Genomic DNA, 13,176 nt, shown 5'->3' with positions numbered 1-13,176 from the left:
CTCTGAGTGGTTGGCGTGAGGAAGGGCATCCAGCTGTAGAAACTCTGCCAAATTTTAGATTGGAGCCTGGTGTTGCCATCTGGTTTCACCAGTCCTCAGTCAAGTCGTCCAACCCATGCTAGCATGGAAAGCGGACGTTAAACGATGATGATGATGATGATGATATATATATAAAGATATATATATATATATATATATCTAAATATATACACATATATATACAGCCTGACCAAGGCAATGACTGCCTCACTGAGGTAATGACTAGTGACCGGGACCTTTGGAAATATGTAGTGCATGAGAAGACCCAGCAAGCCAAATGAGACCATAATCTGTGGCCTCTGCCAGGAGTGTAGCCAGCTTACTCATTCGTATCTTTACTTCATTGGACACTAAACTCTGCTTGCGAAGACCTGTCGGGGCAAGTGAAATCTAAAACGAAATTGAAATCGTAATTGAACCATATTCGATGACTGGCACACAGCTGGGTAGCCCAAAGTGACATGAAATTCAGTGCCTTGCTCAAGGACACAACATGCTTCCTGCTTCAGTAATTGAATCCACAAACACTGCTAGCCACTGGCCCACATATTTTCACCCAACATAATACATATTTACAAATTAGTGAACTGAGTTGGCAAGAGCGAAGCACTTTAGTCATGAGTTCTCTCTAGTGCTGTGTCTGGATTTTAAATCACTAACCTAATTGTCCTCTAATGAATTTTAGAAACACATTAGAGTCGAACCTTCAGGTTATCGTTCAACACCCTGATGACTTTGCCATTACCAAATGAAATTAGAAACAACTATCCTTTATCTTTTGCTTGTCTCAGTCTTTGGACTGCAGCCATGCTGGTACACCATCTTGGAGGGCTTTAGTTGAACAAATTGACTTTAGTGCTTTTGTTTTGTTGTTGTTTACGGCTAGGTACTTATTCTATTAATCACTTTTTATTGAACTGCAAAGTTATGAGGATGTAAACAAATCAAAACCAGTTTTCAAGTGGCGGTGGGAGACAAACATACGCATACACAAATGCATACACACACACATGCACACATGTGCTCATGCATGTGTGCGTGCACACACACACGATGGGCTTCTTTCAGTTTTTGTGTACCAAATCCATTTGCGAGGCATTGGTCAACCCATGGCTATAATAGAAGACACCTGTTCATGGTGTCACACAGTGGGACTGAACTCAGTAACCATATGGTTGGGAAGCAAAATTCTTACCATACACCCCAAAACTGTACCTATGCTGAACATAGTTTCATCATTTTAATTTTTTTTTTTTAAATCAGCCAACCCAATATTTTCTTACCAAACTGATCACAAGGAATCACAACAGAAAGGGACTGACCTGAAATCTAAAAAGCTGTACAGATGTGTGGTTCCCTCTCTTAAAATACGATACAGTTTGAATGATGGGACTTCGAAGATATTTAAATTTGGAAAATTTTGTTTTTCTCCAACGGCACAGAATGTTTTTTTGGGATGAAGCTGAAAGTAACGAAATGAAATAAAACTAGTACATGTGAAACACATGGTTTATTTGTCCAAGAATTTAAATATAGCATAAATAACAATCAATAGAATAATATATACATAACAGAACTTATTTACACTCTTGGAATTAAGTTGCAAGAAAAATTAATCAAAACATATCTTGTTAACTTTATCATGTACTTTTGCCTTTCCTCACAAACATATTTGTGTATGTCATGAAGAAATAGATAAATTTGAATCTCCCTCTTCATCCTCTTGGGCAATTCCTTTTCCATTTTGTCTGCTGGGGTCATGAGGCAGTCTAACTTACAAGAAATTGTATGTTTCACTCCTTAGATACTTAAATTCATGCAATAATTTATTATTAAAATGGCAGCAAGCTGGTCGAAACGTTAGCATGCCAGGCAAAACGCTTAGTGGTATTTAGTCTGTCTTTACATTCTGAGTTCAAATTATGCCAAGGTTGACTTTGCCTTTCATCCCTTTGGGGTTGATAAATTAAGTACCAGCTGCATACTGGGGTTGATCTAATCGACTAGCTTCCACCCTAAAAATTTCGGGCCTTGTGCCTAGAGTAGAAAAGAATAATTTATTGCTAAAATATTACACTATATGGGGTAACCAGGGCTGTTGCGTAACCTTTAGAAATCCCCTGCAACTTTTTGTTTCAAGGCCCCATCCCTTCAATCAAAATTCATAATCTACGCACCTTTTATTCAAAGCTATATTTTACTTTATTCTATCTGAAGTTCAATATTTCATGTTATCCTAAAGAACATCATTGAAAGTACAAGTTAAATTTATTTAAGTCTATTACAAATTTTAATAAGTAAAACTTCCAGATATGAATAAAAGAACACTTTTATAATCCAGGCAACTTTCAAAGACAAATACGGCACACTTTTTGCTTCATGAAACCATTGATCAGTCCAGAATAATTGAGCTGAGAGCTAAGTTCATGTTCAATAGATATCATAGACAATCCACAAAGTCTTTCCTATGCCATAGTGGATCACAGGTATGATTTAATCCAATGCTTCTCAAACTATCTGATGTAGTGTACTGGCAGTTTTTTTGTTTTTTTTTCCAGTATGCCAGGGACCAGTAATATTTCTTAGTAATATTAATTTATGCTGGAAAAAATATATATAATGAATATAATAAAAGTTGACAATTTTTTAAATCTTATATTCATTTTGTAAACAAATAATACAATATTACATAAGGATTTTATAATGTTTCTTTTCTGGAAACTCGTTACGTACCGGCAGCTGATGGCTCACAGACTGGCACCAGTCCGCAGATCACCATTTTGAATAGCACTGATTTAATCAACTTTAATTTGGAGAAACTGCACTCTCCACTTGCAACACTCATAGGCATTGAGAGGATAATTCGCAAAGCCACTAACATATTAGGGGAAATCTCCACAAGGCTGGATTTCTGAATATAATTGACTACATCACAGACTTTCTTGCACTCAAGTGATAGAAAATGCAAAAGTGAAGAAAACACTTCTGCTTGCTCTGTCTTCTCAATATCTGCTTTGACAATGTCATCTACTGTTAGTGCAGTGGAAACAATTGCACAGTGTTCCAATAGCATCTGATTTTCCCAGTGTTTTAGTGAAGAAATGTAAAGGAATGCAAAGATGTCATTGTGCTTGCTCAACATGTCAAAGCATTCATCGAGGGAGACAAGAGCAATGTTGATTGCATGAAAAAAGAAATGCACTTCGAAATTTTAAAAAGCATCAACAAGAGGTTCATCTTCACCTTCATATCCAAAGTGGTGTAACACATGATATCTCCTTTTGCTTGGCATCTCCGCCAGTGTCTCCAGTTGTTCACATAATTTGGTTGCGACATTGACTACTGATGACAAAAAAAACATGTCGTTTTCTCAATAGCTGCACAGCAAAGTGTGTGTGGATGAGATAATCTCTTGGGCAACATCAATTTGCATGTTTTCATGCTGAAGTAGTTTGCTGATCTCAATTAGCAGATCGTGCCATATTACCCAACAGAAGAAAGCAGAAGGAAGCAATTTCTGCAGCTAATGTGTTTGCTTCTGAGTAAGCTTTGGCATCTTTGCTTTTTGAAGTATTATGAATGCTTATCAACGTATTGTAGATGTCCTTGGTTTTGAATCGAAGGGATTTTATGCTTCCAATTTTTCTTTCTCAGTGAGTGTCTGATAGATATTTCACAGTGATGGAGCAGAATTTCTTCAAAGTGTTCCATGTAGAAGTTGATGCTGCAATAAATGAATATACATGCTGGAGGTAACCAAAGAAAGAGACAGCCATCACTGATGAACTTGCTGCATCAAACACAACAAGGTTTAGACTGTGATTCATGCAAGGTAAATAGCATGCTCATGGATTCTTCTGTAGAAGTCTTGCTTGATGCTAGAATGTTTTCCCTTCATATCAAGAAAAAGCCAGGAAAAAGCACTACTGATGCCATATTTCTAATAAGACAGCTGCTGGAGAAATACCTAGCCAAGGATAAACCTCTGTACCTGGCTTTCGTTGACATGGAGAAAGCCTTTGACAGGGTCCCCCGATCCCTTATCTGGTGGTCAATGAGGAAACTTGGGATAGAAGAATGGTTAGTGAGAGCTGTGTGAGCCATGTACAGAGATGCTGCCAGTAAGGTGAGGGTTGGAAAGGAGTACAATAATGAATTCCGGGTAGAGGTAGGGGTCCACCAAGGTTCCGTCCTCAGCCTCCTCCTATTTATCATAGTCCTCCAGGCGATCACAGAGGAATTCAAGACAGGTTGCCCCTGGGAGCTCCTCTATGTTGATGACCTTGCACTAATTGTGGAGTCACTATCAGAACTAGAGGAGAAGTTTCAGGTGTGGAAGCAAGGTCTAGAATTGAAGGGCCTTAGAGTCAACCTAGCTAAAACCAAAATCCTAATAAGTAGGAAGGTAGATAAAACACAAACCCCTTCAGGTAGATGGCCCTGCTCAGTATGTAGAAAAGGAGTAGGTAGTAACTCTATAAGATGTGTTGCCAGGTCCCCTGGTCGGGCTCTTGTGCGGGTAGCACATAAGATGCACCATTTTGAGCGTGGCCGTTGTCAGTACCGCCTGACTGGCCTTCGTAGGATTTTCGAGCGACATCGTTGCCAGTGCCCCTGGGCTGGCTCTTGTGCGGGTGGCACGTAAAAGACACCATTTTGAGCGTGGCTGTTGCCAGTACCGCCTGACTGGCCTTCGTGCAGGTGACACGTAAAAGCACCCACTACACTCTCTAAGTGGTTGGCGTTAGGAAGGGCATCCAGCTGTAGAAACTCTGCCAAATTAGATTGGAGCCTGGTGTTGCCATCCGGTTTCACCAGTCCTCAGTCAAATCGTCCAACCCATGCTAGCATGGAAAGCAGACGTTAAACGATGATGATGATGATGATGATCACTCCTATTATTTTAACTTTGGCCTCCACAATCCATCAGATCTGGCCCCACTGACGCGAGTTTCTGCAAGAGTGATTCAAAAAGTTGTGTCAGCAACTTTCAAAAGCCTAACAAAGTACTCTTTGATTTTGGCTTTGTTTTTCTGAAGTTTGATGAAATGGATGCTCATGGTCATTTGCTCCTGATGGCTGATATCTGGTGTGCAATCGAGTATAATGTAGTAGTATTTAGCAGCCTTCACCCAATCGGTGATTTCTTTCAAAATGTGGTCAGAAATGAGTGATATCAATTCATTTTGACTATCAGGTCCCAAATAATGAGCCACTGTTTCTGCATTCTGAATACGTCGCAGGTGTTCTGTGAAAATGGGATCAAACACCAGGAAAGGCCATATTCCTCTCTACTAAAAACAAAATAATTGCCAAGATACATTCTGACACTGCATGGTAATGAGCTCTCTCCTTTTCCTCTAAAGCAATCATTTGTTTGTCCAGAGTTGAGGCTGTTTTAAGGCAAAATTCAAGCTCCTTACATTTCATCATGAGCTGACAGTGGCCCATTAATTTCTTGTGTTCTTCTAAGGTCTTGCTCAAATATTGGCAACAGCTGAATCCTTCAGACATTGGTCTCATTTTACTGTGACCAAACTGCTTGCAACAGAAACAATATACCGCATCATGCTGAATTGAATATACAAGCCACGTTTGAATTATCACTTCACCATTTGGCAGCATCTTAGAATAGAAGTTGAGATTGAATCTGTGGTTATCTTTTGATTTAGGAAATTTGTATTTTTTCTTTTGAACAACTCTAAGTTTCACAATGTCAGTACGTATGCCATCGGATATAGTTTCTGGCCAAGATGCAGGGTCAGTAGTGGTAGTGACTGTTTCCTGTTGCACAACTATATTTTCAGCAATAGGTAAAGGTTGTTGACAGCATGCACCATATAAGTCCTTCACATTTCTCTCCACTGATGAAAATGTAATAACCTGCTGTGAATTTTCATCACATCCACACATTTGTTGTTGCTTGGCATTTCTGTCGTTATCTGTTTGCCTGTCTTCTCTGCTATTTGTTAATAGTAATAGCACTGATGTATATAATAGCATAAATTGATCCATAATTCCAGCCATACACTTCCTGTTGTTTGCCAGTTTCACTCATTTATTGCATTTTTCTGCACCAGAATCATGCTTTTGGAACGATATCACTTGAGATCCGAAATACAAGGTGCTCAGTAAAAATATCATGAAATTTATTGCATAAGATTAATGCAAGATTTACAAATGTTACATATACATGTAATACTCAGGGCCTTATCAAGCATAAATATGTATTTTGGCCTACATGTAGTTGGTTATGACAAACAGATACAGATATGTAATACAAGTGTAATGTGTGGATGTGAGTATAGCTACAGAACATGCAATGAAATACAAATTTTAAAAAGGCAATACATGTATTAATCTCATTTCTGCTCATTGTTCCATTTCGTGGAAAGGTTCATTTATGGAGCTTTTTTTTTTCAAATATCATTTCAAATGATTTTCCAGAGAGTTGCAGCAGATGCTTACATTCTGCTACCAAAGAATCCTGTCACCCTATTTCAGTGGTTTTAATAAAAACAGCTGTTTATTAAAAATTTAAAATTCACATACAATTCGATCATATTAACAAAACACCAAATCTGAGTTTCCTTTTTCAGTTTATGTGAGTAATAAGGACCAGAGTAAACAAAATCTATTCAGGTAGGGAAGCTTGTGGTACAATGTAATATTTTTACAAGAACTTTTGCAGGTACAATATATTACCATTTTATTTCTTGAAATTTTCAGTTAATATAGAAAGTTTAATTCTTGTTCAACATCTTAACCAAAGTAAATAGATGACTCATTCAATCATAACTTTGATCATAACATGGAGCCTCACAACCGCAGGGGCCCCTGCAACTGCAGGGGCTTAGTGATGGCCCTAGTGGTAGCAAGTGTTAATGGACCAGAAGTAATGGTTATAGCAAGAAGAAAATAAAAGGAAGGCCAACAGATTTAATTTGAATGGTAGCCAACAGTTAATTCATGGTCTTTAGGTTTACATAAGCACAATGACCAAGTCATTAAATCAATAAACAGATTACCATGTTATACATTTTGTGTTCAAGTCTGCTACAGATGTTAAGTTTTTAATCAGAACACCAAAGTCTACATGTCACCATTCACCTATCTGTGGTGAAAATATAGCAGACATTCAAGGATTATTGTAAGATATCAGGCTTACCCAGAGAAAGTAATGGGAAATAATTGTATCCTTGTCTAGAAACTTCAGAAGATGCTGTCTTTTTCACATATATCTCTTGATATTTCAAAAACATTAAAAAAAAAAGATTTATGATGAATATACATTATTGTCCTCCTAAAACTTACCTGAATTGCTGAAATTCCACCTGCACTGGTACCTCTCAGAAAGGACCTTTCTCCAGTTTTCACATTGATGACTGTTATTACATTTCCAGTTGCAAACAGAACTGTGTCATTGTCAAGAAGACAGAGATTACATCTCCTGGTGCAGTCATAGCCCAATGAATATCTTAGAGAAATACTAAGGAAATACACAGTATATATTAGCTGCTACATTGCTATTGATACAGTAACTTATTTGTTTATTTTGTTCTTTGATGAAGAAAGTAGCAGTTAATTGCCTAATGTGACCTTCCTAAAGCTGTAGATATTAAGGAAAGAAGTTGATACACTTGATATGTTTTCCATCTTCTGAAGAACTTGTGTTTAGTTAGCACAAAGATAGGTAGTTTCCGAAGTAGTTGCTCCATTGGAGAAGAATTTCATAACTGGTTGATGTGAGATTGTAAGATAACTTTAAATGAAATAAAGCTGTCAACACAACATGTACAAATATGAGAGATGTCTTACATTTTGATTAAAACTCATTTCAATTCATTCTTTCATTCCTTCTGAATCTTCCGCACACACAAGTATCATCTGCAAAGTGATAGAGGCACCTCATGCCATATCTATATTCATTCTATGAATACAGACCTCAGAAACATCCTCAAATGAAGTCATGCAAGCTGTATCTACTTCAACTGTACAAAGATACAATCACTATATACATCAAGAAAACATTGTCCTCTCTTCCTGCCAACATTAGCAGCATACAAACAAAACCTCCAAGGTCACAACAAATAACAGGATTTACCAATACTGATGAGCTCACCTGATGAATGTATAATCTTCGCATAGTCAAAACTGCATTAAAAGATTAAATTTCCTCATCAGAGCCAGAAAATGCCTCAGTCCCCAATAACTACAAATTCTCTTCAAAGTTCATGTGAGATTCACAATGAAGTACTGCTCCTCATTACTACATACCAGGTGTGGTATATGTAATTTATCTATTACTCAGTTGATTGTAAAATAAAAAGTTTTAGGTTTTGTAAATGAAAGTTTACAGGTGAATTGTTGAATTTAATGACAATATTTTACATGTATTTACAATTCAAAATGACCAACCTACACTTTCACCATTCACCTTAATCACTTTACAATTCTTTATACCAGCCATTTTCAATGCTACAGTTTGTTCACACTGTGAGCTGCCAAATGTGATTTATGATAAACAATAAAACCCAAAAATATTAGGAAAGCTAGTTTTATATAACATTTGCAACTGTGTTTGTGAATATTTCAATTTATTCTTGACTAATAGGTAAATTAGAATGTTAAAATAATGGATAAATGTACATGTCACACCTGGTACATACATATTCTTGACCACATTCAAAGCCACTCAAGTCATTGGTGTGAAGTTACTCACCAGTACACTTAAACTCTGACCCACAGACATATTGCCTCCCTCAATTGAGTTGGATGCTCTCAGCTCACCTTCTCTCAGGCATTCCCAACTCATTCATCTCTCTTCCTTTCCTTACCCATATAGTGTCCAGCTTTAAAAGCCCCATATCAATCACTATAGCAAGTTCTTAATCTTTACAATTCCCTCCTAGCACAATTTTTTCATTAGCTGTCAAAGTTTTAACATCATCTCCTTCAAAATAGCCACCTTACACAGCAATTCGCTGGTCCAAGCATTCCAGCCACTTTTGGAATTTGGCCTAGGAGTCATTTTTTGTAAGCAAGTCGAGTCCCTTTTGCGATTCACTCTGGATCTCAACAACAGTGTTAAAACGGTGACCTTTGAGCTGCATTTTCATCTTGGGGAAGAGATGGAAGTCTATAGGTGCTAAATCTGGTGAATAGGGTGGGTGGAGAAGTGATACTATGTTGTTTTTGGTGACAAACTCATGGGTGGGGAGGGCTTGGTGACAGGGAGCATTGTTGTTGTGAAGACTGCAATTCTTCACATCCCACAGATCTGGTCACTATTGCTGAATGTCCTCCCTCAAACACTTCAAAATATTTCAGTAGAAATCTCAATTCATGGTCTGGTCATAACCAAGAGATATATATGTAGGTCCTTTCAACGAGATTAAACAAATCATAAATAATTAAATTAATTTTAATTATTGATGACATACAATGACATAATTTTCTTTTTTTTTTGGAATTGGTTATCTAAGTACATGTAAATCTTTAAATAATAGCATGTAATATTAGGTTGAAAAACTCTTTTGGCTAGAAAAATTCACATCTCCTGTGGACATGATGCATTTATTATAAAACTTAAAGATATTTGTTTGTGTGTATATATGTAAGTGGTTTTAGAGGTATAGCTAGGAGGCAGTGAGGTGAATAGTTGCCCAAGATGCAGTTGTGACTGAGCACAAAATTTCCTCTCACATATCAAGTATGTCAAATAATATGGAGCTGCCAACAGTGTTATTATTTCCCCCACCCACTGGGTTTTTAAATTCCCTACTACACCATTGGTCTTAGATTGAAATGAGGCTTCCCATTAATATTGCCATCTTTACTTTTCCATCTTAAGCTGGCTTTGAATCACACACCAATCAATGTATGAGTTTTCTTTTCAAAGGTAAAATACATTAACTTGGAAATTTTTTTTCTTTACCCATGTATTCCTGACATGTAAGCACAAAATCTTCAAAAGAAAACTAATACATCAAAAGTATCAATTTATTGCATGGCACTATTAATAATAATGTTTTGATATGAGCAAACAACATATTGATTTCTCTCATAGCGACATGTTTCAGATTTATGCAACAACCACAATAGCAAGTGTTTTTTAGGCAATTTTCTTTGCTGAATCAAAAGTTAATTCTGTATAGCCTCATGAAAGTTTTCCCAATCTAACCTTATCCTTTTCATTCTCTCTTGATAACAACACCTTTCCCTCATATCCTTTATCATCTTTACCCATGTGTTTCTTGCTCTTTCTCTCTCTCTGTTCCCTTCCATAATCATTTCCATCATTCCCTCACCTAGTCACTTTAAGTTTTTCCCAGCACATGATCCAGCTATGTCATCCCATTTCTCTTCTCAAGATCCATCAGAATCACATGGAAAAGAAATGGGAAAGTAGTAAGTGTTAAACAATATTAGTGATAACAACAAAATGGGAATTATCTGTTCAATAATACTCACCAAAAGAAATATATATTGATCATGAACATATCATAGGCACAGACGTAGTTGTGTGGTAAGAAGTTTGTTTCCCAACCACATAGTTCTGGGTTTAGCATCTTACATAGCACCTTGGGCAAGCGGTTTCTACTATCGCCTCAGACCGACCAAAGTCTTGTGAGTGGATTTGATGGATGGAAACTGAAAGAAGCTCATCTTATATATATATAAAAGATGGAAGTGGAAATAGCACAGAAGTATTTTTCTTAACATAAAATCAGTGGTACACATATACACATATAAAGAAATTCTGGAAATAGCACAGAAGTAAATCTAGGACGTTTCAATTTAATGAAAATGATTTAAAAAATTATATAAAGAAAATATCACTAGTTTCAATGATGAATCTCATGTTATCAAATATCAGTAAAAAATTTATAAAAACAGTTTATCTTCTGTATGGAGGTCGAAAACATGTCTAGAGCTTTTTCGTTGAAGTCATCTTTAAATATAGTTTGGTATAGAGTTCAAAGTGTGGGTTCCTTCTAAGGGGGTGGCTTAATAGTATTTATTGAATGGGTTTTGTCCACATGTGTGTAAGTGTGTGTGTGTGTGTGTGTGTGTTGAAGGTTTTTTCAATATGTTTGGAATGTGACCATCTGTGTGTTGGTGGGTGTGTATATTTTCTTTTGTGTGTATGTGTGTGTTTGTGTGTGTGTTTGTGTGTGTGGTTGTATGTGTGTAGTTGTATGTGTGTTTTTTGGGATGTTTTCTTTTATATGTGTATATGTGTGAGTGTCTGTGTGTGTGTGAGTGTATGTGCATGTGTGTTTGAGTGTATATGTGTGTGTATGTTACAAAATGAGACCAAATCATAACAGGTCTGGCATGTAAAACACACAGACTAAGCAACTTCTTGGACATCCTCTTAAAACCCTTCCTAAAACATAAACAGAGCTACATACAAGATGACCTAGACATGCTAAATCATCTGCCAAAAACTCACCCCCCCCCCCCCCCACATATACACACACATACCCACACATACACTCACACACGCACACACACACAGAGGTGGAGACACATAACAGAAAACGTCTAACCCAAAGGAAAATCCTAATTATTTCTTCAACAAGATATTCATCACAACATACACATCCATCAACACACAGTTGGTCACATTCCAAACATACTGAAAAGATATTCAACACAGTACACACACACTTACACACAGGTGGACATAAAACTCATTCAATAAATACTTTTAAGCCACCTTAGAAGGAACCCACTAAGGTTTCTGTTAGACAATAGATAACTGTACACCCTCTCTTTCTCTCTAACACCTTAAACTCTATACCAAACTATATTTAAAGAAGACTCCAATAAAAAAACTCCAGACATGTTTTTGACTACCATACAGAAGATAAACTGTTTTTACTTCAAAATTTTATAAATTTTACTGATATTTGATAAGATGAGATTCATCATCGAAACCGGTAATATTTTCTTTATATAATTTTAAAACCATTTCATTAAATTCCTTCTTAAATTGAAATGTCTTACATTTACTTCTGTGCTATTTCCAGAATTTCTTTATATGTGTATATGTGTACCACTGATTTCATGCTAAGAAAAATATCTTAATATCTTAGCAATTCTTCAAGCCTATCACTTGGAGCGACGGCGTTCATCAGCATTTTGTATGTATGTATGTATGTATGTATGTATGCATGCATGTATGTATGTTTGTGTGTGTATATATCAATGTGTGTCCATCCTTGTGTCTATATTTGTGCACCAGTACTGCTTGACAACCTGTGTTGGAGTGCTAACATTACCATAACAGCAGTTTGGCAAAAGAGACTAATAGTAAAAGTATGAGGCTTTACAAAAAAAAAAAATAAGTACAGGGTTCAACTAAAATTCTTGAAGGTCGGGCCCCATTGTGACCACAACCTAATGATAGAAACAAATAAAAGATATAAGGTATAATTTATAACAACAATGACAGCAACAAAGGATACTTGAAATCTAACATGTCTTCTGGTAAACCAGAATCTTCTGTGACAAATGGCCTGTATTTCAATTCTTCATAGTCATAAAAAAAATCTTCAGGTATCACTCTCTTAACAACTTTTTCTTCTTTTTCAGGCTCTGAAAGTTCAAAATCACTTTCATCTCGAGAACTTGAACTAAAATACACTGTAGACTCCTCATCATCTTCTTCATTACTGCTTCCACTCCTTGAAGAAGCAGTACCTGGTACTGACAATGAATCACTTTTCCGTGTTTCCTTCTTGGAAATTGACTTTGCAATTAATTTCCTTTTTTCTGATTCCTCTTCAGACATCTTTCCAGTGGTTCTTTTTTGACACTTTTTGCAGTTTCTTCTCCAGCTGGATGTTCTTTGACCTTAATCAAAACCTGGCATCTGAAATGGTAAAAAGACCTTTATCAATGAGTGCAATCTAAATTTTATAACTTGTCTCTAAGTGATTTGATGGCAAACAAACAAAGTTAGGAAAATTAAATGTGGCACCTTGGGCAAGTATCTTCTTCTATAGCTTCAGTCTGACCAATAAATTGTGAGAGGATTTGGTAGATGGAAACCAAAAGATCTCATCATATATACATACCTATATATATATATATATACATACATATATATACATATATATATATATA

General features: G+C 36.4%; 1 protein-coding gene across 1 annotated transcript in view; it reads right to left on the bottom strand.

Moving 5' to 3' along the window:
* LOC106873590 (cilia- and flagella-associated protein 44) overlaps positions 1-13,176 on the bottom strand; it is a gene marked incomplete at its 3' end in the record, with an annotated part of 187,418 nt that overhangs the window by 153,894 nt on the left and 20,348 nt on the right. Inside the window, exons 2-4 of the mRNA XM_014921024.2 lie at positions 12,516-12,922; positions 7,354-7,516; positions 1,362-1,501 (exon numbers count right to left, since the gene is read on the bottom strand). Of these exons, the coding sequence (XP_014776510.1) occupies positions 1,362-1,501; positions 7,354-7,516; positions 12,516-12,841 (629 nt within the window). The remainder of the gene's footprint in view (positions 1-1,361; positions 1,502-7,353; positions 7,517-12,515; positions 12,923-13,176) is intronic.

The sequence above is a fragment of the Octopus bimaculoides genome, chromosome 5 (genome assembly GCF_001194135.2).
Source record: "Octopus bimaculoides isolate UCB-OBI-ISO-001 chromosome 5, ASM119413v2, whole genome shotgun sequence".
Lineage (NCBI taxonomy): Eukaryota > Metazoa > Mollusca > Cephalopoda > Octopoda > Octopodidae > Octopus > Octopus bimaculoides.
The sequence above is the reverse complement of the archived record's forward strand: the minus strand, read 5'-3'. Positions and strand labels throughout refer to the sequence as shown.